This window comes from Giraffa tippelskirchi, chromosome 13, assembly GCF_054371585.1.
Source record: "Giraffa tippelskirchi isolate mGirTip1 chromosome 13, T2T-mGirTip1v1.2.pri, whole genome shotgun sequence".
Lineage (NCBI taxonomy): Eukaryota > Metazoa > Chordata > Mammalia > Artiodactyla > Giraffidae > Giraffa > Giraffa tippelskirchi.
The window spans coordinates 37,135,009-37,161,669 of record NC_137287.1 but is presented as its reverse complement, the minus strand read 5'-3'; the positions used below and the strand labels follow the sequence as shown (position 1 = coordinate 37,161,669).

Below are 26,661 nucleotides of genomic sequence, written 5' to 3'. Positions count from 1 at the left end.
TGACCTTCAGGAGTCACAGAGCTATTGTGAGAAGCAAATGAGCTATGTGCCATGTCCTGAGCTGGGTTCTAGGGCCCCTGGTGCTGCTCTGTCCGGGTTCTCATCGGGGAGGGTGCTGTGTTGATTTTTTGTCCAACATGTGAGTGGGTGGAGGGGGGCCCCTAGAGCAGGTGGTCCCTGTGCAGGTTCTGGGGCAGCTCTCAAGGTGAGGGCAGTGGGGTGACTTCAAGGGGACCCCTTTTAAAGTCAAAACGCTGTCACAGAGACCCACACAAAATTCTTTAGTGTGGTTACCTTGGGAGGTGAGACAGGAGGGTGAGTGAAACTTTCCCTTGTTACAATGGATCAGTTCTGTTGCTCAGTCATGTTCGACTCTTTACGACCCCATGAACTGCAGCACGCCAGGCCTCCCTATCCATCACCAACTCCCAGAGTCTACTCAAACTCATGTCCATTGAGTCGATGATACCATCCAACCATCTCATCCTCTGTCATCCCCTTCTCCTCTGGCCTTCAATCTTTCCCAGCATCAGGGTCGTTTCAATGGATACTTAACATTATTATGGTTTTTACCTCCTTCTTTGTCCTTTCTCTCTCTCTCCCTACATATATATTTATTTTTCTTAATTTTTTTTTTTGGCTATGTTATGCTGCTTGTGGAATCTTAGTTCCCCCACCAGGGATTGAACCCTCAGCTCTCAGCAGTGAAAGGGCGAAGTCCCAACTACTGGACTTCCAGGGAATTCCCTTTTTCTATTTTAAACATTTTGTTCAAGTACAACACGTGCTGTGCTGCCATTTCACTCATGTCTGACTCTTTGCGACTCTATGGACTGTGGCCCACCAGGCTCCTCTGTCCAGTGGGATTCTCCAGGCAAGAATACTGGAATGGGTTGCCTTACCCTCCTCTAGGGAATCTTCCCGACCCAGGGATAGAATCTGCATCTCTAAAGACCTCTGCATTGGCAGGCAGGCTCTTTACCACTAGCGCCACCTCAAGTACAACATATATCCTGAAAAATGAGTTAAGTTCGCTGCTTGATGAATTTTCCCAAATGGACCACACCCACCTTACAAGCCCTCAGATCGAGAAACAGACCACCACACGCCTCCCCACCAGCTCCCAACTGCCCCCACCCCAACTGACTCCCCGATCCTCCAAAGAAGATCACCCCCTGACTTTGTACAATCAAGAGTCGTTTTGATTTTTATATGATAGAACCAGCTGCTATGCATTCTGGCATCTTGCCCCTTTTCTTAACATTATACAAGGTTCATACGAACTGTTATTTCACTATATTGTAAATTATCTTAGAAATTTGAAGAAAGAAAAAAATGTTCCTAGTTCCCTACGTAGTAACAACTTTATCCTAATACCACTAAGGCTTGGCTCCCAGGGCCTTCTCGGAGGTTCCGCGGGCCCCCGCTTAGGGAACCAGGTTCCCGCCCCTCTTGTCTCCGCCCACCTCGGAGGCTCGGTCTGCGGCTGCGCACTGCGCACCCGGCCGGCGGGCGCGCGGTCGCGTGACGGGTGCCGGCCCGCCAAGATGGCGGCCTCCTACTTGGCCCTGCTGGCGATGTCCTTGTTCCTGCCGCCGCTGCTGCTGGTGGCGTGGAGGCACTGGCGGTGGGGGCGCGCGGCCCGCCACGTTATTGTCGTGGTGCTGGGCGATGTGGGCCGCAGCCCCCGCATGCAGTACCACGCGTTGTCCCTGGCCAAGAGCGGCTTCTCCGTGACCCTCCTGGGGTTCTGCAGTGAGTGCCCGGGGCTCCGAGAGGGAGGCTGCTCAGCCTTTGACCCTCGGCTTTGACCACCCCGGGGTGGGGGGCCGCGGCGGGGGGACCCGCTTTCTCTCTTTCCTCCCTCGGGCAGCTCTTCGAGACTGGACGAGCCGAGTTCTGGCCTGGAGAGCTGTTGCCAGGTTTCTGCACCCCCTCCCCCGCCCCAGCCTGGATGTTCCTAGAGACCTAGGAACAGTCAGCATTAACCGAGCGCCTGCCATATGCCAGGACTATGCTAAGCTAAATGAACTCAGTGCGTAGTCTTACTCCTCCTAGTAAGTGGAAAGATGGGACTAGAACCCAGATGGATGTGACCCCAGGGCCAGTGCTGGTGAGCACATCTCTGAGGCTGTGTCTGAGCCGACAGGCAACTTGTCTCCATTGCTCACCCTCAGTGCAGAGCTCTGCAGGCAGGAGATGTTTCACTTCCTCAGCATGTCCAGCTTTTTCTCTTAGTGTGAGGGGGCAGGGGTGTCTGCTCTTCCATCTTCCCCCACGTTGACATTTTCAGAAGGTGGCTCTAAACATGCCCCCATATCAGGGGAAAGCAGGAATAGCACTGGTTGCCTCAGGTCCTTGTTTAGAGTCTGCTGCCCCAGGGTGAGGAGCTGGAGTGGGACTTCCTAGAGGTCTCCCTGTGATGTGATAATTCCATCATCCAGGAAACCCAGGTCAGCTTGAGTGCCTGCTGTGTGCCTGGCATTGTGTTAAGTGAAAGTGGATAAGATTCCGGCCCTCCTTCTGTGGTTGGTCTAGAGAATTCTGGACAAGAACTGGCCTCATTCTCTGTTTTGGCTACTGAGGAACAGAGAGGTTTGGGAAAGTCTTACTTTCCAAAATGCTCTTCCTTATTCAGTCTGGGGTAGGGGTGGGGGGTGGGGCAGGGATCATCAGACTTTAAATTAGGTTGTCTTGTCCAGCACATTAAAGAGGACATTCTTTTCAGACTCCAAACCCCACGATGAGCTCTTGCAGAGTGACAGAATTCAGATTGTGAGTCTGACAGACCTTCAGAGACTTGCAGGTAGGAAGCACTCAACTCTAGGTTCTGTGTGTGTGTGTGTTTGGCGGGGAAATCTGCAAATTACCAAGAACTCCTTTACTAGTGGGGCTTCCCAGGTGGCTCACTGGTAAAGAATCTGCCTGCCAAGGCAAGAGATGCAGGTTCAGTCCCTGGTTGGGGAGGATCCCATGGAGAAGGAAATGGCAACCCACTCTAGTATTCTTGCCAAGGAAATCCCATGGGCAGAGGAGCCTGGTGGGCTATAGTCCATGGCGTCACAAAGAGTCAGACATGACTTAGTGACTAAACACCAACAACCTTTACTAGTGACAGCTGTTTTCTGTCTTGCAGTTGGGCCCCACATACTCCAGTATGGAGTCAAAGTTGTATTCCAGGCAGTGCACTTGCTGTGGAAGTTGATGTGCACGGAGCCAGCAGCCTACATCTTTCTCCAGGTACATGTCAGCCCCGCCTCCCACTGTGAGAACCGCTGTTAATAGTTTTCTTTACTTTCTAGTCTTTTAAAAATGTTCACACTGGTAAATGAATTGCATATTTATGTGTATGTATATAAATTTTTAAACACTTGAGTAGGAGCCTGTGGTCTGTGTCCCTCCTGTTTATGATACCCATCCTTTCTGTTTTTCAGTGTCATTGCAGATAGTTACTACATATCTAAATGTTTCACATGCATTATCTCATTTAATTATTCACAACAATCCTAAGAAATAGGTTTTTGTGTTACATATATTTAGAGATGAGGAAACCTGAACCCACAGAGGTTCTGTAAATAACAGATTGTCACACAGCTAGGAAGTGCTGGAGTCAGGATTTGAACTAGGCCTTCATTCTAGTTCTGAAGGTATGGTCTTAGCCTCTGACCGTCACTGCTTTTTAACAGAGAAGTTCCTTCTTTTAATTGACTGTATTGTATCCCAATGTGATATATACCTTAATGAATTTATTTGGTATGATCTTAATAAACACTCAGATTCTTCCTGTTTTTGTTTTTTTAACATCTGGCAAAGTGGCAAAGAGCATCAGTGAATATATGTTTTTTGCATGAGCCCAGTTTCTCTTTTAGGATAAATTCCTAGTAAGGGAAGTGTTTGGTCAGAGTCCATATACTTTAAAATGTGATTACTGGATAGTCCTAGAGAAGGTTGGGTCATTTTATCCCCCTACCCCTCATCCTCACCACCACCAGGTATCATAAGTGTTTTGAGTTTCCATTCTGACAGGTGAAAAATGGAACCTCCTCATTCCATTTCTCATCTCCTTGGGTATCAGTGCTCTTGGACTTTTCATGTTGAACAGTTTTCTTTTCTTTCTTTTTAAATATTTACTTGGCTGTGCTGAGCCTTAGTTGTGGCGTGTAGGATCTAGTTCCATGACCAGGGATCGAACCGAGGCTCCCTGCATTGGGAGTGTAGAGTCTTAGCCACTGGACCACCATGGACAGCTGATCAGTTTTCTTTTCTTTTTTATGAATTTTTATACTTTTTGGTGAGGAAGAGGGTCTTGTGCTTATCAACTAGCAAGAGCTCTGTAAAGATAATTGACTCATGTACGTTATTCTCACTTGGTTTATTCTCAACCATGGTCTGGTTTCCTCCTCTTCATTCAAGTCTCTCTTTCCCAGAACCCGCCAGGCCTGCCTGCCATTGTGGTGTGCTGGTTTGCAGGCTGCCTCTGTGGGAGCAAGCTTGTCGTCGACTGGCACAACTACGGCTACTCCATTATGGGTCTGGTGCACGGCCCCAGCCACCCCCTCGTTCTGCTGGCCAAGTGGTGAGGGTCTGGAAGGAGGGTGCAGACACTGACCCCAAACTGCAGTGGAAAGAAGGGCCAGTGCAAAGACCTGGGGAAGCTGGTCCCCTGTGTGCCCTGTAGGGGTGAGGGCAAGGCTGGGGTGTTGGAATGATGCTCGTGACCAGTGATAAAAGCAGACCTGAGCAAAGGAGGGTGTTTATTGGCCCATGAAACTGAGAAGTCATGAGAAAGGGCCAACTTTGAACTCAGAAAGGGTGTCATCAGGACCTCTCTCTTCCTACACTTCTCTCTGGAGGTGTATCTCAGGTTCTGGGAGCCCCTTGCCCCCATCTGCATCCCATCTGGCTCTGTGGGGAGAGGAAGCCTGACTCCTGTTCACCTGGTGTCCTCTGACCCCCACTGAGCCTGGGGCGCTTCAATACCCTGTTGTCTCAGGCTTGGGACAAGTGCTCAGGTAGAGAGCAGGAGTCCCCAGTGCACGCAGACCAGATCCCCATATGCAAAGTGGGGGCTGCTGTTGACAGCTGGAGGTGTGGGCCACAGTCTGTGAGCTGTGAGCTGGGGGGAAGGAAGAAGGGCCTCAGGAGCAGGTTGTGCTTGCAGGAGGAAGCAATGCCATATTCTTTTCTTTAACAAATCCACACTTTTATTTACTTTGCAATAAGTTTAAATCCTTGAAGGGTACAGTGTCAAACGATTCTGTGTCCAGTGTTCTTAGCAGGAAGATTGCTTCAGCATTTGGCAGAAACCATGCCACTCATGTTTCCATGACCGTGAGTTGTCTTCCCCCAGATTACTGTGGTTTTGTGAGGTTCTCTGCCAGGCGTCACTTGTTCTTTGCTTTATACACACAAGCACATCTCTTGCCTGGAGTAGAATTCAGCTTCACCTCGAGGACATACACCCTCAGTTTTTTGGAGAGCTCTGTGCTCCCTCTGGTTCCGTAGACCCTGCTTATGGGCAGCACAAACGGCCTTGGACCACCACAGCCTGCCAGACATGTTGGTCGTGTTAGAAGTCCTATTCCCAGCAGGCTCCACAGGGTCCAGGATGGCTGAAAGAGCCAATTCTGGGTTCTGAGCCCGAGTTAATACTGCCTGCCTCGGTGTGGACTTGCAGCATTGAGCTATTGGCCGGCTGTGGCCTTTCCCCTGATGGGTCATTTGTGGGTGGTACTCACGGCAGCTATCAGTGTGCACTGGCTGCATGCCTGGCCTCAGCCCAAGCCTTTCTCCCATCCAGACTCCACTGCCACCCAGTGAGGGCGTCTTGTGATTGCTCTCCATTTACAAATCAGGAAACTGGGGCCGGGGGCCCATACGTCACATGCCACACAGCTGATAAGTGTGAGTGCCAACATTCCGTGCCTGGGACGGACTTTCTCTGGAGCTTTCTCTGCATCCTGATTGAGGACCAGGCCTTGGTTCACACACACACATTAAATAATCCTGTTCATTTCCAGTTCTTTTTCAGTTTTGCCCGCTTGCCAGGGTTCATGTCTCAGTGTGGAGCTAACCTGTTGATAACGCCTTTCTAACATTTGCTAGGGCTTCCCAGGTGGCGCTAGTGATAAAGAACCCACCTGCCACTGCGGGAGACGTAAGAGACGCGGGTTCGATCCCTGGGTCGGGAAGAACCCCTGGAGGAGGGCATGGCAACCCACTCCAGTATTCTTGACTGGAGAATCTCCATGGACAGAGGTGCCTGGCGGGCTACAGTCCTTAGCATTGCGAAGAGTCGGACATGGCTGAAGCGACTTAGTATGCCGCACGCACAACATTTGCTCAGCTCCCTTTGTGACACAGTGGGAGCGAGCCTCAGCCCCACAGCCTTTGCGGGGAACAGTGCAATGTGGCTGAGGTTTAATGATGAGGACTTTATTGTATTTCTCCTCCATTTTATGGCAGGAGAGAATGGATTTTCCCTTCCATAGTGATAATATGATTTCCCTCAAAAGTAATTGTGTTTAAGCTGAAAAGCAATCTGATTTAAAGAAAGGTGTGAAGGAAATAATAGTACAGGTGGTGGAACTCAGTGCAAACACTGGGAAGGCACCTTGCCAGTGACCTGATTTGAGAGACCCTAGCTCTGCAGCCTCTTCTGTATCAGAAGATGTTGAGTCCCGTGGCGGTTGGTGGTGGTGGGGTGGTGCTTGGCCCAGGGCTCCAGGTTGAACGCTGATACTTCTCTTCAGGTACGAGAAGCTCTGCGGACGCCTGTCCCACCTGAACCTGTGTGTGACCAACGCGATGCAGGATGACCTGGCTGAGAACTGGGGCATCAAGTAGGGGTCCCTCCCAGCACCGTGACTCCCAGCTGCTGTGTCTTGCTGGCAAGGCATTGGGAGTTCCTGGGGGTGGTTGCTGGTTTGGGGGAGCTGAGCAGGGAGGAGGCTGGAGTTTTCTTTGCCAGCCAGTCAGGAGGTCCAGGCAGTTTTGGTGTTGAACCTTCTCTCTGTGCTTCTCCCAAGTAATTCTTTTTTAATTGGATTTTTTTGAACTGTGTATTTGGTTTTTTGTTTTGTCTGGTCACGCCATGTGGCAGGTGGGTTGTTAGTTCCCCAACCAGGGATTGAACGCAGGGCCCCTGCGTTGGAAGTGCAGAGCCCTAATCACTGGACTGCCGGGGAAATCCCTCTCAGAGTAATTCTGAAGTTTACTCTTGAGACTTGGATCTCCAAGCACCCTTCTTCTGGATCCTTCTGGGTTTTATCTTCTTTAGGCCTTTCTTTGCCCCTCCCTAGAGCCACCCCAATGATCACATTGCAGAGCCGTGACCGTGTATGACAAGCCAGCATCTTTCTTTAAAGAGACGCCCTTGGACCTGCAACATCAGCTCTTTATGAAGCTGAGCCGCACCTACCCTGTGTTCAGGGCCCGGTAAGTCTGCCATCTTCGGCTTTCAGGTGCCTTGTTTATGCTCGCTGCTGACTTGGGGATCCATCAGACCAAAGGTTGGCAAACTATAACTGCAGGCCTGCTCTCTTTATTTTTATAAAGTTTTACTGGAATGCAATGTGTGCGTTCATTTACATATCGTGTGTGGCTGGTTCTGCACTACAAGAGCAGAGCTGAGCTCGGCAACAGAGGCCATATGCCCCCCAAAGCCTACAGGGTCTACTCCTTGGCCCTTTAAGGAGGTGTTTGCCCCGCATTAGGCTGTGGGTGTCCTTACCCTCCTGCCAGGGTTCCTGACCCTGTGGCAGGGTCTGTGCACCTGTGTGTTCTCTGGGCACCTCCTGGGAGGTGAGGAGAGCCTCTGTGAGTGGCTCTCTGCACACCTGGTCTTTGTTCAGTAACCTGGGGGCAGTTAGAGGGGGTCATAGCATCCTCGTCTTAAGTCAAGGGGGTGACTAGAACAGTAAGCCCCCTGAAGGCAGGGCTGAGTCAGTCTTATCTGCTCTTGTGGGCTCAGCACCTGGTGGCACGTAAATAATAGGGATAAAGAGAGAAAGCAGGTGTGGGTCAGCGCCCAGGCCCCGGGTGGTTGGGCCACCTGGTGACTGTGATGTGGCCGTACCCCAACCGCTGCCTGTGGGCCTTACCGGCAGGAGACGGCTGTCCTGGGACCTGAGAGCCTGCTCTGTGGCAGCTCACGGGCTCTCTCTGCACCTTTAGCTCAGAATCCCCGGACCCGGGCACGGAGAGGTCAGCCTTCACGGAGCGGGATGTCTTGAGTGGAGTGGTGACCCGTCTTGGAGGGCGGCCGGCCCTGTTGGTCAGCAGCACAAGCTGGACAGGTCTCAGGACCCTCCTGGGCACTTGGGGCTCCTACGAGCATCAATCCTGTGCCCCCACGTATTTGGGACCCCGATGAGAAAGGGGAGTGTGCTGAGCTGGGTGGGGAAGCACCTAGAAACTGACCCGTGACACTCAGTTCTCTTTTCTCGTAGAGGACGAAGACTTTTCCATCTTGCTGGCAGCATTAGAAAGTAGGTGTGTGGCTGTGATCAGGAGCTGGACTTGCCAGGGTGTCCTCAGCTGCGGGATGCTCACCTGGCCTCATGTAGTGTCCTCGGCAGAGTGTTCCAGGGCCACTGGGTGGGCCAGCCTGAAGACACGGGGGCGGTGGTGGGCCTGAGTCCCTATTTGGGTCAGTGAGTGACCCACCTGGCTTTGAAGTGCCCCCTCCAGGATTGTGTGGCTGAAGTGCCCTGCCCTCCACCCCTCCTGTTAGCCCCTTACTTACCCGACTACCTGATCTTGGTTATCATGTATTTATTTTTTTTAAACGCAGAATTTGAACAGTTGATCAACAGTGGAGAAAGCCTCCCCTCTCTGGTCTGTGTCATAACAGGTACCCACCTGGGAGCACCCCTGTTCTGTATTAGATGGGTCACTAGAGGGGATAGAAGGCCCTCCCCACATAAGGCCTGTGATGTTTGCTGTCTTGTTAATCCTCACCCTAACTCTCCGATGTGTGGTTCTCTCTGCCAGCCTAATGGAGGGGGAGGCTGAAGCTCACAGGGACTTCACGGCAGGACACGGAGTCTAGATTTGAACCTCAGATAGGGCGACCTCAGAGATACTGAGCTTTCTACTGCACAGTGGTTTTCGAGCCTCTTTTCTTAAAAAAATAATTTTATTTATTTCTTTCTGGCTGTGGTGGGTCTTCATTGCTGTGCAGGCTTTTCTCTGGTTGCGCGGCGTGGGAGCCGCTCTCCAGTTGCGGTGTGCGGGCTTCTCTCATTGCAGAGCATGGGCTCTAGGGCGTGTGGGCTTCAGTAGCTGCAGCGTGAGGGCTGAGTTCCGGCCCCCCGGGGCCCTAGGGCACAAGCTTGGTAGCTGTGGCACACGGGCTTAGTAGCTACACAGCACGTGGGATCTTCCTGGACTAGGAATCTAACCCACGTCTCCTGCGTTGGCAGGCAGATTCTTGACCATGAGCCACCTTTATTTTTTTTCTTAAACGGAATTCCACTGTCCACTGTAAAACTGTTTCCCAGTGAAGAGAGAGAAGCAGAGATGTGGTTGGAGGAGGAGGGCCCTGGGCCAACAGCCCTGCCTTGGACACTCCTCTCCTGGTCCCTGGACTCCCAGGGGTGGCAGGGGCCCACCACTCAGGCTGTGCTGCCTGGGGTTCCTGGGGGTCTTGGGTGGGGTGCGGGGGCAGCCTGTGTGAGAAGCTGTCTCAGCGGGCACTCTGATGACTGGCCAGAGTTTATCCCAGACACATTCCCAGCCTGAGGTCCCCTGGGCACAGGTTGCTGGGGGAAGGGCTGTGGTGTTAGCCGTCAGGGTGCACACCCGGGGGTGGTTTCTGGAGGGCGCCTGGCTGGGGCCTGATGGAAGCTACTGAGTGTGGGCCTTCTGCTCATGCCCTCGCAGGGCCTTCCCAGGCCTGGGGCCGTGAGACAGGGCGGAGGGGGGCCCAGTGGGTGACTGCATTTCCCCTGCCAGGCAAAGGGCCTCTGAAGGACTATTACAGCCGCCTCATCTGTCAGAAGCGCTTCCAGCACATCCAGGTCTGCACCCTGTGGCTGGAGGCCAAGGACTACCCCTCGCTTCTGGGTAAGAGTGTCTAGCAGGAGGCCTGCAGGAGGAGGGAGGGCTTTACAGGGGCGTACCCGAGGACAGCGGGCTCTTCCCCGGGGGCTCAGTGGAACCCTCCTGCCAATGCAAGAGACAGAGGTTCGATCCCTGATCTGGGAAGATCCCCTAGAGAAGGAAATGGCAACCCACTCCAGTATGCTTGCCTGGGAAATGCCATGGACATTTCCAGAGGAGCCTGGAGGGCTGCAATCCATGAGGTCACAAAAGAGACCCGACTTAGCAACTGCTGCTGCTGCTGCTAAGTCGCTTCAGTCGTGTCCGACTCTGTGCGACCCCATAGACGGCAGCCCACCAGGCTCCACCATCCTTGGGATTCTCTAGGCAAGAATACTGGAGTGGGTTGCCATTTCCTTCTCCAGTGCATGAAAGGGAAAAGTGAAAGTGAAGTCGCTCTGTCCTGTCCGACTCTTAGCGACCCCATGGACTGTAGCCTACCAGGCTCCTCCGTCCATGGGATTCTCCAGGCAAGAGTACTGGAGTGGGATGCCATTCCCTTCTCCGGACTTAGCAACTAAACAGCAACAAACAATCCAAGGGCAGGGGACATTTTTTCTGAAAAGGGCCAGATGGTAAACATTTTACCAGCTTCTTTTGCATATTTCCTGTTTTTATAACTCTATAAAAATTTAAAGCCATTCTCTGCTCAGGGGCCCTCCACACACAGGCCTCAGGCTGGGATGGGTCCTGGCTGGACTCCTGGAGACAAGGCAGTTTCCCTGTGTACCTGCTCCTCCCTGTCTGTTTGCCAAGGTCATGTCTGAGTGCTCTGGGGCTCCACGCCCTCCAGCTCAGTCCTGCTGTTCCCATGGGCAGAAGGGCTGGGCTGGGCTGTGCTGGGCTGGGTTAGGGCCACTTCCCAAGTCAGGGCTGTGCAGAGACTGAGTTCAACAGTGCGGACTGTTAGCCAGTGAGGACAGCCGCCTGCCTCTTGCCATCTTGATCACTTGGGGAGAGCTTGTTGGCTCAGTGCTGACTGATCTCAGCAGCTAGTAATCCATCTCCGGTGGGAAGTTCCTCTGTAGGCAGGAGTTCCCAGGGTGCTGAGTGATACGAGGGTGCTTCCTTGGCTTTATCTTCACAGTGACAGCTAGTTTTCTGTTGGGTCTGCTTTGGGTTCTTTCTGTAATTATTCTGATAAAATACAAGCAAAAATGTGCCATTTTCCTACTTTTTAATTGTGTGCAGTTCAGTGGCACTAATTACGTTCAGTGTTCTGTGGTCACTGCCATTGTGTCTTGCCAAAACATTTTCATCACCCCGAGCAGAAACTCTGAACTCAGTAAGCAGTAATTGCTGCTGCTGCTGCTGCTAAGTCGCTTCAGTCGTGTCCAACTCTGTGCGACCCCATAGACGGCAGCCCACCAGGCTCCCCCGTACCTGGGATTCTCCAGGCAAGAACACTGGAGTGGGTTGCCATTTCCTTCTCCAATGCATGAAAGTGAAGTCGCTCAGTCGTGTCTGACTCTGCACAACCCCATGGACTGCAGCCTACCAGGCTCCTCCGTCCATGGGATTTTCCAGGCAAGAGGACTGGAGTGGGGTGCCATTGCCGTCTCCGAATAATTGCTGCATCTTCTTCTAAACTAAGTTGCGCTTGAGAAAAAGAGGGTCTGTTTATATCAAAACATTGGTGATGGGCCGGGAGTTCTCAGAAAGGGCCTAGGAGCCAGGAACAGCAGGTGGGAAGCACCCCTGTGTCCCCGGCCTCAGGCCAGGCCACTCAACCAGCTCCAGGTATCCATACGCGGGGCTGAGGGTGTGATTCGTCCCTTCCTTCTCCTTGGTCCATGGTCCTGCGGGATGTGTGATCATCGGGCGCATGGCTGGTGCTGACGGCCCCCTCGCTCTCGCCCTCCCCCTGCAGGGTCTGCAGACCTGGGCATCTGCCTGCACCGGTCCTCCAGCGGCCTGGACCTGCCCATGAAGGTGGTGGACATGTTTGGATGCTGCCTGCCAGTCTGTGCCGTGAAATTCCAGTGGTAGGAGTGAAAAACCCAGTCCCACCGGGTTATATTCTCAAATCAGCAGCTTGGTGGGGGTAGGGGGGCAACCAGCATGGTTAGAATTGCCTGGAAAACCTTCTGGGAAGGTGCTGCTTCTGATCTGTGCAGCTCGGCCACCCCTAGGGAACAGGAGCCCCTGTGGTCCCCGTTGGTGGGCTGTGCCCCCACCAAACGGGGTGCCTTCCACTTTGATGTTGAGTAAAAATGATGAATCAGATACTCTCCTTGGGGGCCTGTGCTCACGGCGTGGCATGGTAGCCGGACTTGCCCGCCCGACTCACGGACTTATTTCTCTGTCCCTTTTGTCTCAGCTCATGTAGCTGGGTTCGAGTCAGTTGAATGTGTTTATTTCTGTCTTCGCTGTTCTTGGAAAAGATGGGCAGGAGAGGGTAGTGTTAGAAGAGGTTTAGGTGCAGTGGGCCCGCCATGAGCGGAGGGGCCAGCTTCTAAATGGGAAAGTCAGGATGTTAGACTCCGGGTTCACATCATGTTGGGATCAGCCCCTGATCAATTCTGAGCCTGCCTCCAGCGCGGTTGCCTTTTACCTGATTGCTTTGCTGTAGAATTAAGAAAAACAAACAGAACTCAACAAGAACATTCCCACGGAAAGAGCACATAGCTCAAAAAGTCCAAATGCCCCTTCACTGCCTCTCCTTCCCCAAATCAGTTTGATTTCTTAACACGTATCCTTCCAGGTCGTTTTTCAGTTCAGACGCTGAGTCTAAGGACAGGCTCCCTGAAGGGAAGGACAGACTGACTGTTCTTGAGCACCGACTTAGCCTGCAGGTGGGGTGGGTTCTGTTCTCCTCCCGAGAGCTCTCACACCCCCCGCCATTCTCTCTACAGCTTACATGAGCTTGTGAAACATGAGGAGAACGGGCTGGTCTTTGAGGACTCGGAGGAGCTGGCAGTTCAGCTACAGGTGGCGTTGTCTGTCCACCCCACACTGGGGCTCGCAGGGTTTTGGGGATTTGTTGTTCCTGCAGCTGGGCTGGGTCTGGCTGAGGGAGTAGCAGTCTCAGAGGCTGGGCCCCAGTGGGCCTGGGGAATCAGGGCTCGCCCCACCTGCCATCTGGGTTTATGGAGCTCATACCACGCAGGTGATGCTAGAGCTGAGTGGACCGTGTGCCATTTAAGGGGTATTGGATCGCAAGAGGGAGAGGGAGGCATCAGGGGCGCTTTCTGGACCAGCCTTACGAGATGGGTGGGCATCTTTAAGAGGTACTTATTTCTTACTACAAATTACAAAAAGTAATTCATCATCATTCTTGACAATTGAGCCCAAAGGCAAGAAACTTTGGAAAGGCCTAGGAAGAAAATATTTTAGACTTTGCCATAGTCTCTGTCAGAACAACTCAACTCTGTTGTAATGTGAAAGAATCCAGTCTGTGAATGAAGGGGCATGGCCATGTTCCAATAGAACTTTACTTACAAAGACAAGTGGAGGGCTGCAGGTGTCCCACAGGCTGGCATCTGCAGACACCTTAGTTTAGCAAGGTTGGCACGAACACAGGCATCGCCTAGATCTCAGCATGTGGGCAGGAGGGTGCTGGGCAGACGGCGAGGGGATGGTGCTCCTGGTGGGAGCAGGGGTGGGGGCTGCCGCAGGGCACGGGATGTGGATGGTGTGGATGTGAACGCTGCAGCTGGGCTGTGCCGTCAGGTCGGAACAGCAGGAGGTGGAGTGGGCTGGGGCCGGAAGGCTCCCCTGTGTCCCGTGAAGGGGCAGTGGGGTGGCTTGCTGGGTTGGGGATGGGGGTCAGAGGTGATGAGAAGGGTTATTAGTCAGGCCTGGTGGGGAAGCTGGGCCAGAGCGGGAGTTTCGCTGGAGACCCCGGGACACGGGTGGTTCTGCAGGTGTTGGGGAGGAGGGAGGGTTTCAGCAGGATGACTGGGGGTGTCTGGCAGCTGGGTTTGGGGTGCGGCTGGGAACGAGGAGGAGGGGCAGCTCGGGGTGGGGACCGGGAAGCTGTGACGAGGTAAGGTCTCATCTCTTTCTTCTAGACGCTTTTCTCAGAGTTTCCCGATCCTGCTGGCAAACTACACCAGTTCCGCGAGAGCCTCCGGGAGTCAGAGCAGCTCCGCTGGGATGAGAGCTGGGAGCAGACGGTGCTTCCTTTGATCTTGGACACGTGACTCCTTGGGCCAGTGAGGTGTCCTATGCTGGATGCCGTGGACGCCCACCCCCCTTGCTGTTTCTCTTCCTCTCCAGGAGCCCGCCTGCTCCTGTCCTTGCGGCCAGCGCTGCCTGGTGGACAGCTGCTGGAAAGACACAGTGGGCCCCGACTGGGGTATGAAGCTACTGTTGGTAATCAGGGGTTGGTGGCCCAGGAAGCTGGCTCGCCTCGTTTCTTCTTTGGAGGCTCTGAATTCCTTCTCTTTTCTTCTGTCTTCTGTGAGTCTTTCCCCCTCAGTTTATGACTTTCCTGTTGTTCGCTTATGGCATCTTCAAGATCCCTGTTTTGTCTCCTGCTGCATTTACCCAGTCATGTCCCTAATATTTTGATTCCTGCCTTGAAAACAGGACCACATGACCCCCCCCCCGCCCCCCAACAAGGGACCCTAGGATGTATCCCACATGTAGCATGCTTGGCTCTGTGAGGGACGTGTCCAGGTTGGGGAAAACACACTTGGTATGTTTTTATCTGCACAAATGAAATGCTTCTGTCTGAGCCAAAAATTTCACTTCCGACTTAACGGCGATTTGCTTAAGAAATAAGCCAGTGTAGCCACACACTCAAGCAGTAGTTAGAACACTTTATGGTTCTGGATTCAGAATTTAACATCCTTTGAACATTCAAGTCCAGTGGAAGTTTTATCAGATTCTTTCTAGGACACTGATTTGATTTTCAGGTTGTCCTTCAGAACCATCTATAAGAACTACAGTGTTAGTTTCAGAATTGCCATCTCCAAGTGCTCTTCGTAGGGAAACAGTTTCTGGTCGTGACGAGGCACCTCTTCCCATGGGATCCCAGCCTGGCCTGGAAACAGAACAGATCCATCTCAGGGTGCTGGGGGTTGGGGGCAGGACGCCACCCTATCAGGGTGGGGCTTTGGGACAGACACCTGGAACCAGCCTCCAGGGTGGGACCAGGAATCCCCTTGGTAAGCAGCTCACAGCAGCCAGGTTTCCTGCATCTGCCCACTGGGCCGTGTGCCTCCCTCGGAGGTCACGGCCCTGTCGGTTCACCGCTGCTCTGTCTCTGTGCTCCACCCTGTCACTGGGCACAGCTCAGTAGGAGCCGAGGTCTGAACCCACGTCTGCCTGACCACTCAGCCTGGTGCCTTCAGAGGCTGGGCCTGTGTTAGAGGGGTTTACGTCCTCTCTGTAAGCACAGATGTCTGACAAGTCCCTGGCAAGGGTGGTTTTGTCATCAGTTTTTTATGAATGAAAAATCAGTATTTATAAAAATGAAATACTAGAAACACGTTTAAGTTTCATGATCCTGCTGTCCAAGTATAACATGTTAATAATTAGCATGTATGAAATTTCCCCATGTGTGTATTAATGTGATTATTTTTAAAAATAAAAATGGGCTGTATATGCTGCGTGTGTGTGTGTGTTAGTCACTCAGTTGTGTCCGACTCTGTGACCCCATGGACTGCAGACCACCAGGTTCCTCTGTCCATGGAATTCTTCAGGCAAGAATACTGGAGTGGGTTGCCATTTCCTTCTCCAGTGTGAATTTTAGTAGTAGTAGTTTAGTCGCTAAGTTTTGTCTGACTCTTGCGACCCCACACACTGTAGCCTGCCATGTTCCTCTGTCCATGGGATTCTCCAGGCGAGAACACTGGAGCGGGTTGCCATTTCCTTCTCCCATATGCTGCATACATATACAGCACATATAGTGTATGTATATAGTGTATATGCTATTTAGTACTCAGATTTCTTCACTTAAAATACAGCCTGGAGGGGACTTCCCTGGTGGTCCAGTGGCTAAGACTGAGCTCCCAATGCAGGGGGCCCAGGTTCCACCCCTGGTCAGGGAACTGGATCCCACATGCCACAGGTAGAGATCCTGCGTGCTGCAACTAAGACCTGGAGCAGCCAAATACATATAAAAAAATTGTATTCAAAAATACAGCATGGGTATTTTTTCTTGTAAGCATCTGAAAAAGGACTTCATTATTCTTTGAGGCCAAACACCCCATCACTGGGACATGGTGTATGGGGGGTGGGCGCTGTTCATCTCTCTCGGCAGAGGCAGCTGTGGGAGGGCTTTGCTTGGTTTGGGGGTAGGCTTGGGGCTAATGCAGGGCTCTGCACAGCTGTCTGGTCTGTTTGGGAAGCCCTGATGACGCCTGGCACGTGGTTGGGGATCACAGGGTGGGGGTCATGGGGTGGGGGGTGGAGAGTGTGAGCTGGGTGCCTGGGTCTAGTCCCTGGATGATTACTTAGCCGCCCTGCACTCCAGTGTTTTTCTGGGTGAGACAGGATGACAGCACCCCCATGCCCCCACCAAGTGCTAAAAGGGCTGACACAGGTCAGGTCTAAGGACAGTGCCACGCCCTGCCCCCCGCCACCACCTCCCTGCAGCCGAGTCAGGCAGACCCCCTTTCTCTAAAGCACCCCTGACTCTTCCATTTACTGTGTGCTTGATCCAGTAATGGTGGCTGCCGTTTCCCCGAGGGTCCTCTGCCTGCCAGCCCTGTCCCACCTCCGAGGGGGATGTTTCTGCTGTACAGTGAGGACCTGGAGAGGGTGGCCCAGCTCCCATCTACCTTGATACCGGCTGGTGTCCACTGCCCTGTTTCACAGACAAGGAAAGACTGAAGGCTCTCAGAACCCCTAAACACACAGTAGGACTGCTGCTCTCAGACTTCCGAAGACACTGCATAAGCAGCCTCCCTCCTCCCCTGCTGACCTCCTGGGCAGAGGGTGGAGGTGTCTGTCCAGCACACCGTGGTCTGGGGCTTCCTGGTTTGTCTCCAGGTCGCCCCCCTTTCTTTTACTTTCCTGGTCTCTGCCCTCCCTGGAGTCCTGTGTGGGGCCCGTACAGTGACCCTGCAGGCCTCTCAGAGACAGCAGCCTGGCCAGGGGCCCAGGGCTCACCCAGCTCCGTGGTGAACAGCTGGCACGTCTCCGGGTTGCGGATGGTGAAGGCAATGTAGGCATCAGAAGCCTGCTGGTCTTTCTGGCACATGGAGAGCTTCCGCAGGACCGCAACCAGGGAGAGGACCGTTTCAGGACAATACAGCACGTCTGTGATGAAAACCCAGGTTACTGGAAGGGCTCCCCCAGGATGAGGGCCTCCGTGCTTACACTCGGAGATGAAGGCCCGGAAAGCAGTGGTTGAATTAGGTTTGTGCTATTGGATGGTAAGAAAATTATGTGGGTAAAACCAGAAAACCTTAGCACAGCAAAAAGGCTGCTGAAAGACACTGCAACACGTGAAAAATATCCAGGACTCACTGGCGTTCCTTTACAAGAAAAAAAATAGGCCTGTGGCCTATTTAGAAGATGCTTAATGAAGCAAACCTGACTCCACTCCAGACTTCTGGTTTCCTTCCTGTGGGGGACAGGCCCCCTCCTGCCCACCAGCTGGGCCTGTGGGGTTGCGCTGCTTAGACTCTGTGCTCCGCTGGGTCTCAGGGCCGTGGCCCGGCCAGAGGGCAGCACCACTGGCCAGACGGGGCTGGGTGAGCTTGGCGGAGGGTGACCGGCCGGTTGGTGGCCAGGCCACATGCCACTTCCCTCAAGGGCCTCGTCCTTGCACCAGAAGTGGGTGGGCCCTCCTCGTGGGGCTCATTTAGTGGACTAGGACAGAAGCATACAGGTAGCGCTCTAGGCCTCAGAAACACACAGGTGTGCACGGAGCAGACGTGGGGCACCCAGAACCCCTTCCCCAACCCTCGGCCTGGCCCAGGGCACACAGAGGAATCGGGATTAGGTCGTCGTCCGTGGCCGTGAAAGGATGAGGCTGCTGTGGCCACTTAAGCCCCATCTGAAGACGGGTGTAGGTGGGGGCTACTGGGGCTACTCTGGCTTTCTCATTTTTGTTCTGGAAGAAGCTGAGAGGCCTCCCTCAGGCTGCTGGAGAGGGACGTGAAGTCTAGCCACTGGGCTGAGGCCTGGCTAAGACTGGTCCCACTGGTCTGGTGCCCTGGGGCCTGTTCTGTTCATCACACGCCTTGCCGGGAAGAGCTGGTTCCTCCATAGGGTGGACCATTAGCATGGGAGGACACGTGGCTACTGTCTCAGACGGGGCGGCTGTGGCTTCAGGGCACCCAGGAGGCATGCCCTGCGCTGTGATGTCACCCTGGAGGCACACACAACCCAGGTCCCGCCATTCCTCCCGCCAGGCAGTGTCCACTGTCCGCGTCCCTGCACAGAGAGCCGGGCAGTACCTGCAGCGAGGATGACGTCCGGCTGGAAGGCAGCGAGCTGCGGTGCCGTCACCACGTCCCAGTCCAGCTGGGCCACCGTCACCCTGGGGCACTCTGCCTCGGGGGTATGGGGTCCCGGGTGCTGCGCCTGGGCGTCGATGCCTGGCTCCAACGAGAAGCCGTTGAGAAGGACGTTCCCTCGGAGCTGCTCCAGGACGCGGCTGTGACAGTCGCTGAAGACGTATGCTCTGGGCTGGCACACCTTGCAAATGGCCAGGCCCGTGAGGCCGGCTCCGCTGCCAAGCTCTAAGGCCGTCCTGGGAGGTGGGGAGAAGGCGCTGTGTACACGAGTGCGCGGCGGCAGACCCTCCTGGGCGCCCGGCCCTGCGGCCCCAGCTCACCTGTGAGTGAACACTGCTGGGTTCTCCATGGCCCACTCGGCCAGGTAGAGCGCAGCATTCCACGTGATCAGGCCTGTGGTCCCATGAGAGACAATGGCTGGGCTCTCGCAGAGAGTGACCGAGTCACCTGAGGGCTGGGGGGAAACCAGGACAGAGAATTACTAATCCAGCAGCCAGGGTGGGCCTGGGGGGCCTCGGGGGTCATGTAAGGAAGTAAGATTGGAGTCTGAATGTGATGGGAGCCACTGGCGGGTTCTGAGCAGGTGGGTGATACAACCCTTGTGTGCTCAGCGTGTCGGTGGTCAGAGAGGGAGGCAACGGGGCTTGAGGAGGACTTGAGGACAGGGGTCCAGAGCCAACAGGCATTTGCTGGAAAAGCCCAGGCGCCCCCCCTAAGAGAGAATCGGCCTGCTCTGGCAGTGGGGGCCATGAGACAGCTGGGGCGAGGCCTGTAAGGCCACTAGAAGCACTCAGAGATGTGTGATGAAGGACCGGAAACAGCATTCCAGAAACGAAGGCTGCGCCAAGGAACATAAGAATAAGAATAAAACATAAAAGCAGGTACACCCTTAAGTTTAATTGCTCAGTTGTGTCTGACTCTTTGTGACCCCATGGATTGTAGCCCGCCAGGCTCCTCTGTCCATGGGATTCTCCAGGCAAAGGTACTGGAGTGGGTTGCCATTCCTTTCTCCAGCGGATCTTTCCAACCCAGGGATCAAACCTGGGTCTCCCGTATTGTGGGCATATTCTTTGCTGTCTGAGCCACCAGGGAAACCCTTAAGAGAGGACGTGAAAAGGAGTCAAATTTTAAAAATCGAAAAGAAATTAAGAGATCGTCACGGGTTCAGTCATTTCCTCCCCAAATTTGTATGGTGAAGTCCTAACTCCTGGCACCTCAGAATATGACCTCTTTTGGAGATGGGAACTTTTTTTTTTGGCCATGCTGTGTGACTTATGGGATCTTAAGTTCTGACCAGGGCCCTCGGCAGTGAAAGGGCAGAGTCTTAATCACTGGACTGCCAGGGAACTCCTGGAGATGGGGTCTTTATGGAGGGAATCAAGTTAAAATGAGGGCATAACGGGACCCTACTCCAATCTGACTGTATCTTTGTAAGAAGAGGACATCAGGACACACATGCAGGGAGAAGACGGTTGTCTGAAGCCGAGGAGACAGGCCTGGAGCACATCCCTCTCTCGCAGTCTCAGAATCAGCCCTGCCAACACCTTGCTTTTGGACTTACAGTTTCCAGATCAACATTCAAAAAACTAAGATCATGGCATTTGGTCCCGTCACTTCATGGTAAATAGAAAGGGAAAAAGTGGAAGCAGTGACAGATATTTTCTTGGGCTCCAAAATCACTGAGGGCAATGACTGCAGCCATGAAATTGAAAGATGCTTGCTCCTTGGAAGGAAAGCTATGACCAACCTAGACAACATATTAAGAAGCAGAGACATCACTTTGCCAACAAAGGTCCCTATAGTCAAAGCTATGGTTCCTCCAATAGCTTTGACTATACAGACCTTTGACTATATGGACATGAGGTCATGAACAGATGTGAGAGTTGGACCATAAAGAAGGCTGAGCACCGAAGAATTGATGCTTCTGGATTGTGGTGCTGGAGAAGACTCTTGAGAGTCCCTTAGACTGCAAGATCAAACCAGTTAGTCCTAAATGAAATCAACCAATGAATATTCCAATGAATATTCATTGGAAGGACTGATGCTGAAGCTCCAATCCTTTGGCCACCTGATGGGAAGAGCCAACTCACTGGAAAACACTGATGCTGGGAAAGACTGAAGGCAGGAGAAGAAGGGGATGACAGAGGATGGGATGGCTGGATGGCATCATTGACTCAATGGACATGAGTTTGAGCAAACTCCGGGAGATGGTGAAGGACAGGGAAGCCTGGCGTGCTGCAGTCCATGGGGTCTCAAAGAGTTGGACACGACTGAGCGACTGAACAACAACAAAGTGACATGATCTGCAACAGACTGTAGTCCTAATGGACTGACAGGAGACCAATTCACTCTCTTTAAAGGGGAAGAGCCAAGCCTGTATCCTGCCTTTCCTCCACAACCAAGTATGGACAAAAAGAAGCATTTCCTTACAAAAATCTCTTCAGCTAATGAAAACAAAATGATTCAAAAGTAACTCTTTTACATCCTCCAGTGAATTAATGGGTCTAAGCTTTAGGCATCCATAAGTGCTACCACAAAGTGGATAAAAACAGATGATGAGCCTTCCGGGACCTATGCAGTGTTCTTGCTAAGGGATCAAACAGATAAGCGTACCAGTGAGCCTCCGAATCCAGCCTCCAATTTGTGGGGAACAGAGGACAGAAGAACAGGTTGAACAGCATCACGTGTGTGCAACAAAAGCCAGCCTGCATAGAGCTGTCAAGCCCGAACCGCCGGGAAGAGAAGGAGCTGGGGGAACTGTGGATGAAGGGAGGTTTTGAGCCAGACCTTGTTAATGGACATGACTAAGTGCAGGCATCTAGAGTTGAGTGCATGGGGCAGCGATAAGACCTCCGAGTGATGACTCTGAGAGGGAGGGAGGGCGGGCTGGGATGGAGATGGGTCAGATGGGGGCCTTGTGGGCTGGCTGCCAAAGCCCTTGGCTAGACTGGCAGTTAGCAAGGTGGCCACCTTGCAGCAATTTGATAATCTAATTCTTTGGGTGGTTTTTTGTATCTGTGTTTTATAATAAAAGGTTAAAGAACAAACAAAAACTGTTGTGTGCAAAATGGATGTTTGTGGGGCAGAAAGCCAGACGACCAGCCAGGAGGCCACAGCATTTATCAGGCTGGTGATGGTGGCAGTGGATAGCGGGAAGAGACCGCCGTCCTATAACAGTAGTAGGAATGCATGTATGCTACGTTACTTCAGTCGTGTCTGACTCTTTGTGACCCTAGGGACTGTAGCCCACCAGGCTCCTCTGTCCATGGGATTCTTCAGGCAAGAATATTGGAGTGGGTTGCCATGCCCTCCTCCAGGGGGATCTTGCTGACCCCAGGAATCGAACCTGCGTCTCTTATGTCCTCTGCACTGACAGGCACGTTCTTTACCACTGAGCCACCTGGGAAGCCCACATCTATCCACTGAATATTTACTGAAGTCTGAGCACCAGGTTGCTGCTGTGCAATTCATGTGTGTTACCTAATTTAACCCCAGGCACCCCGTAAGACAGGTGTTATGTGTGGAAGGGCTTGGTTTACAGGTGGGGAAACCAAGGCCCAGGAAGGTTAACTGACCTCGTCTAAGACCACAGAGCGGAAGAGTCAGGGACTGAACCCACACGAGGCTGATGGGACCCTGAATTAACCGTGTGTGGAGGGCGCGCGTCTCCTACCAGCAGATAGCTCCGGTGGCAGTGGGTAGGCTCCTCAGCTGTCAGGACCTCGGCCAGCGCCTGGTACAACTCGTCCAACGGCTCTGTGTGGACAGCCTCGTGCTGGCGGTGGGCAGGGAGAGAGCATTCACGGGAGGGTTAAGTCGACCCTTGTGATTCAAACCAAGGTTCTGCCTCTTTGCTTTTACTCTGACTTGTAAAAATGGCTGGAGGATTTTCACCACGTTTGGAGTGGAGATTTGGGATGTGATTAACTTAATATAGGTCACTTGGTTGGGGGAGCTAGGGGGACCTCCGAGAAGGGAAGAGAGGGTGCAGGTGAGGTGCAGTGTAGGGAAGCAGGGAGCAGGTGGGGTTTCCCACACTCAGGGGCTGCCTGGTAGGACTGGGAAGGTTCTATGGGGAGAGGGGAATCAGGACCACAGAGGCCATGCTGCCAGTGCTGGAGACCCCTGGAAGCAGACAGGAAGGACCCTGGCCTCTCCCTTCCTCCCTGCCTCCACAGTATCTCACTGATGGAAGCCCCCTGGGAGCAGTTGCCCAGGGAGCCTCCTGCTCTATGGGAGTCTGCAGAGCAGGAAAAGACAACGGGATGGATCTGAGCTCCAACAGGCAAAGTCCACCTCTGAAGAGCTGGCTGGGTCCCAGATGCTGCCTACCGGGTGGACAGTGCCCATCACTGACCTTTCTGATGAGCTCGGAGAGAAAGCTCCGGATATACTTCACTGATGGTGGGTGCTTCATGCACAGAGGGTGCTTCACAGTCTGTGAGAAGGAACACAGTGTGGGTTGCAGGTGAGACTTCGTCTTAAGTCTCCCACAGGCTTCAAGTGAATACAGGGCAAACCCCAGTTACCCAATCCCTGGATTTCTGGCCCTGGTGATCCTCATGCATCTGAAAGAGTTTAAGATATCAGCCCTTTCCTAAAAATATTTCCCCACTACAGTGGCACAAGATCAAAGCAGTCAATCCTAAAGGAAATCAACCCTGAATATTCACTGGAAGGATTGACGCTGAAGCTGAAGCTCTCAACATTTTGGCCACCTGATGCAAAGAGCCGGCTCATCAGAAAAGACCCTGATGCTGGGAAAGATCGAAGGCAAAAGGAGAAGGGGACAACAGAGGATGAGATGGTTGGATGGCATCACTGACTCAATGAACATGAATTTGAGCAAACTCTAGGAGATGTTGGAGGACAGAGAAGTCTCGTGTGCTGCAGTCCATGCAGTTGCAAAAAGTTGGACATGACTTAGTGACTGAACAACAACGTTTACACAGACCACAGCAGTGTTTCTAATGCCCTTTCTGGGCAGGAACATGGAGCATACGGATTCATGCTAACACCCTGCTATAGACCAAATATCTGTGTCCATTCCAAATCGACATGTTGACTCCAACACCCAATGCTATCAGGAGGGGCCTTTGGGGTGTGATTATGTTATAAGGGTAAAGCCTCCATAAGTGGAATTAGTGCCCTTATAAAAGAGACCTCAAAGTGTTCCCTCTGCCCCCTGAGCCATGTGAGGACATGGCAAGAAGACAGCCTTCCATGAATGAGGATGTGGGCCCTCACAAGACACTGAATCTGCTGGCGTCTTGATCTTGGACCTCCCAGACTCCAGAACCGTGAGAGATAAATTCCTGTTGTTTATAAGCCACGCAGTGTGTCATGTTCTATTATAGCAAGACTAAGATATACCCCTTAGTATGTCCAAACCCCATCTCCAAAAAGCAGGGGCCCACCCACAACTAGAAAAAGACCCAGTGGACAAGACGTGCCTGCTTATTTTCCCCTTAAACCCACAAAAGAAAGTCTCTGAGCAGCAGGCAAGGGCTAGATGTACCTACAGCTGTCATCCCCATTTCCTCTGTGGACAGTTTAAAAAAACATCCCCCAGATTCCTTCCTCTCATGCAGCGTGTTGTGTATTCTGATGTCTTTATCTAAGAAAACAAAAGAGCCTGAGTTGTCTGAGGTGCTCACGCCAGATGCAATGTCTTTCTCTTCAAAGGATACACGCACACCCAGGGTGCTTCTGTTAGCTCTTCATGGGGAAATCAGGCCAGTGATACGTTCCGGGGATTCTGTGATTCTTACCTTCTGCAAAATATCCAGCAGCAGCTCAGAGCCTGACGAGTCCCTTAGTTTCTCTTCTAGGCTCTATCCAAAGAGAGACAGGCAGTAAGAGAGAGGAATCTCAAGGGCATTATTGCAGGAACATTAAACATGCAATAGGACATGTTGGCAAAGTGCTAAGCGATCTCTCCCCAGGGACCTGGGGCCAAATGATGCAGAAACCATAGGCAGCTGAAAGCCTGACCTTGAGAAGTCCCGAGTTACATCTAGATGAGTCACAGAAAATGTCAGAAGACAGACTTTGGTTTGCATTAGCCATGGCAGCTCAGTCTCACCTGGATCTCACAGACCAGCTCTGTGGCTGAACTGGTTAGCCAGCAATTACGGGGGGAGCCATGGCCTTAACACCTGATGGGTTCCCTGAGACCTCCCCATGGCAGGTGGGCTGCTTCACCGTGCAGGTCCCAGCTCCTGTGTCACCTCCTTGGAAGGCCTTCCTGACTCCCAGTTTGATACATTTCTGTTTTATTGACTTTACAGCCACTGTCATCTCCTTGTGCTTTCTTGCTTATTCATTTACTTGTTTATCCTCTGGCTCTCCCATCTGGGCAGAGCCTTGTCTGCACGCTGCTGATCCTGGTGCCTGGCTTATGCAAGGCATTCTGTAAACATCTGGTGGCAGAATGAAAGTACGAGCTAATACATATTCGTGTAATCCTGGGACTTCCCTGGTGGTCCAGTGGTTAAGAATCCAAGGTTCCACTGCAGAGGGCACGGGTTTGATCCCTGGTCAGAGAACTAAGATCCTGCCTGCTGGTGGTGAGGCCAAAAAACAAACCCCCCTCCCCTCTGACACACACACATATTCATCTGATCATGACAACAGTCCTATGAGGTTATATCATTATAACCCCATTTTACTAATAAAAATATGAAGGTACAGAAAGACAAAGTCACTTGCCCAGGGGCACACAGCTTGTGGGGAGTCGGCCCAGGATTCAAAGCTGGCAGGCTGTCTCCCAGATCTGAGCTCTGACTTCTTTTCTAGTCAAACCAATGACAGTAATGGTCCGCCCCGCATGGGCGCCAGCACATAGCATGGGCCTGGTGAAGAGTAAGCACTCATTTCATGTATAAACAATTACAGGCGATATGCATGGGGCCCCACAGATGCTGTTATGAAGGTTTAAATTTTGGGTTAAAAAATGTACATATTCCTTTCTGACGGGAAATGATCTCCTAGGATGCCAAATGATTTATGTCAGTGAGAGAACACAGATGACTGACCTCCCCTCTTACGACGGGGCAGACCTGGGGAGGACTCTGTGTCTAAACTGAGTCATCCCAGTGAGCTCACCGCACGTGAATTATGAAGGACGCAGTGTCATTAGAGCCCCTGCCTTGGCAGAATGAAGCTGCTACCCTGGCCCTGAGCCTGTGTGCAAATGGCAGGTCCCTAGGGCAGGGAGGTGAGCTCTTCTGTCTCTTTTCGGGACTGTTTTGTATCTCCCTGCCTCTTCCATCAGTTGCCTCTGAGGACTTGTCCAAAGCTGCTGATATACATGAAAAGCTGGAGGCCCGAGAGGGCCTGTGACCTGGTCACTGAACTCAACACAGCGTGATTTCCCGCTGTCCTGAGCATGCTGGCTGTTTAAACGAGCAGCAGCAGCTGTTACCCCATGGCCAGGATAACAGGCTAAAAAACCTTTTTTTTTTAACCAACTGTCCATGACCCTAAAAAACCCAAAGAAAAGGGGAGTTGGGAGGAAATCTCACATTCCTCCCATTCGTGGGGCTCCGTCTGCAAAGGCGGTGAAGGGCGGCGAGGGTCTATGGGGAGGAGGCTGCTGAGGGCTGAGCGCAGGGTGGGCCCAAGGGCGCACCGGTGGGGCGCCTGCCCCTTCGCCCCGCTGCCAGCCGGCGCGGCCCCGGCGATCCCGGGGGACCGGACGTGCTGCTCGGACCAGCGAGGTAGCAGAGGCCATCACGTGGCAGGGAGGGCGGGGGTATGAGTCCGGAGCCCCGCTCACCGCGAACCCCCGGCGCTTCCCACCCACCTTCCGCGCCCCTTGCCGCCCACCTGCCAGGGGAAGGAGCGCAGTGCGCGCGCCGCCAAGAAGAGGCGCTCGAAGCCCCGCAGCAGGGGCGCGGCATCCGCTCTCTCCTCGGGCGCCATGGTGGGGTGGGGCCACGCCGTTAACCGGGAAACTGGGAGGGAGCAGGGCTGTGATTCGAGGCGGCCCGAGGCGGAGCGCGGGGCCGGGGTGGGGCTAGGGGCGGGGCCAAAGCACCGCCCGGGCCCTGGGAGGCGGGGCGCAGAGCTCAGGAGGCAGGGCTTACGGAAGGGACCTGTTTAGGAGGCGGTGCAGTTGAGTAGGTGGTTCGTGCGG

General features: G+C 53.1%; 2 protein-coding genes and 1 pseudogene across 7 annotated transcripts; 1 reads left to right on the top strand and 2 right to left on the bottom strand.

Moving 5' to 3' along the window:
* The first annotated feature begins 1,529 nt into the window (after positions 1 to 1,529).
* On the top strand, positions 1,530 to 15,662 carry ALG1 (ALG1 chitobiosyldiphosphodolichol beta-mannosyltransferase). Of its 2 annotated transcripts, XM_081554701.1 has the most exons (14): positions 1,530 to 1,755; positions 2,729 to 2,806; positions 3,137 to 3,240; positions 4,428 to 4,576; positions 6,753 to 6,842; positions 7,327 to 7,437; positions 8,176 to 8,297; positions 8,451 to 8,489; positions 8,795 to 8,854; positions 9,958 to 10,068; positions 11,975 to 12,089; positions 12,960 to 13,035; positions 14,118 to 14,222; positions 14,326 to 15,662. In XM_081554701.1, exons 1-14 carry the CDS (start codon positions 1,548 to 1,550, stop codon positions 14,617 to 14,619), a joined length of 1,662 nt encoding a protein of 553 aa, XP_081410827.1. In that variant the 5' UTR covers positions 1,530 to 1,547; the 3' UTR covers positions 14,620 to 15,662. The 2 variants fall into 2 exon arrangements, with proteins under 2 accessions (XP_081410827.1, XP_081410828.1); XM_081554702.1 differs by having other exon boundaries at positions 14,118 to 14,341.
* On the bottom strand, positions 5,225 to 5,559 carry LOC145531693 (large ribosomal subunit protein eL33 pseudogene; annotated as a pseudogene).
* EEF2KMT (eukaryotic elongation factor 2 lysine methyltransferase) lies at positions 14,856 to 26,473 on the bottom strand. 5 transcript variants are annotated; one of them, XM_081554707.1, is made up of 8 exons: positions 26,329 to 26,473; positions 24,293 to 24,355; positions 22,879 to 22,959; positions 22,195 to 22,296; positions 18,842 to 18,975; positions 18,462 to 18,757; positions 17,167 to 17,316; positions 14,856 to 15,094 (listed from the first exon to the last, which is right to left on the bottom strand). In XM_081554707.1, the coding sequence occupies exons 3-8, from the start codon at positions 22,936 to 22,938 to the stop codon at positions 14,994 to 14,996; spliced, it is 843 nt and encodes a 280-aa protein (XP_081410833.1). In that variant the 5' UTR covers positions 22,939 to 22,959; positions 24,293 to 24,355; positions 26,329 to 26,473; the 3' UTR covers positions 14,856 to 14,993. The 5 variants fall into 5 exon arrangements, with proteins under 5 accessions (XP_081410833.1, XP_081410830.1, XP_081410834.1 ...); XM_081554704.1 differs by having other exon boundaries at positions 26,352 to 26,473; XM_081554708.1 differs by having other exon boundaries at positions 26,048 to 26,368.
* Between the last annotated feature and the right edge of the window lie 188 nt (positions 26,474 to 26,661).

Excerpts from the sequence above, each read along its gene's own strand:
- EEF2KMT (XM_081554704.1), bottom strand. The coding sequence starts at position 26,447 with ATGGCGCCCGAGGAGAGAGCGGATGCCGCGCCCCTGCTGCGGGGCTTC. Across the intron at positions 22,960-24,292 it reads TGCTGGATATTTTGCAGAAG|ACTGTGAAGCACCCTCTGTG; the intron begins GTAAGAATCACA and ends TCCTTCTCACAG. Across the intron at positions 22,297-22,878 it reads TCTCCGAGCTCATCAGAAAG|CACGAGGCTGTCCACACAGA; the intron begins GTCAGTGATGGG and ends GCCCACCGCCAG.
- ALG1 (XM_081554701.1), top strand. The coding sequence starts at position 1,548 with ATGGCGGCCTCCTACTTGGCCCTGCTGGCGATGTCCTTGTTCCTGCCG. Across the intron at positions 8,490-8,794 it reads CTTGCTGGCAGCATTAGAAA|AATTTGAACAGTTGATCAAC; the intron begins GTAGGTGTGTGG and ends TTTTAAACGCAG. Across the intron at positions 10,069-11,974 it reads GGACTACCCCTCGCTTCTGG|GGTCTGCAGACCTGGGCATC; the intron begins GTAAGAGTGTCT and ends CTCCCCCTGCAG.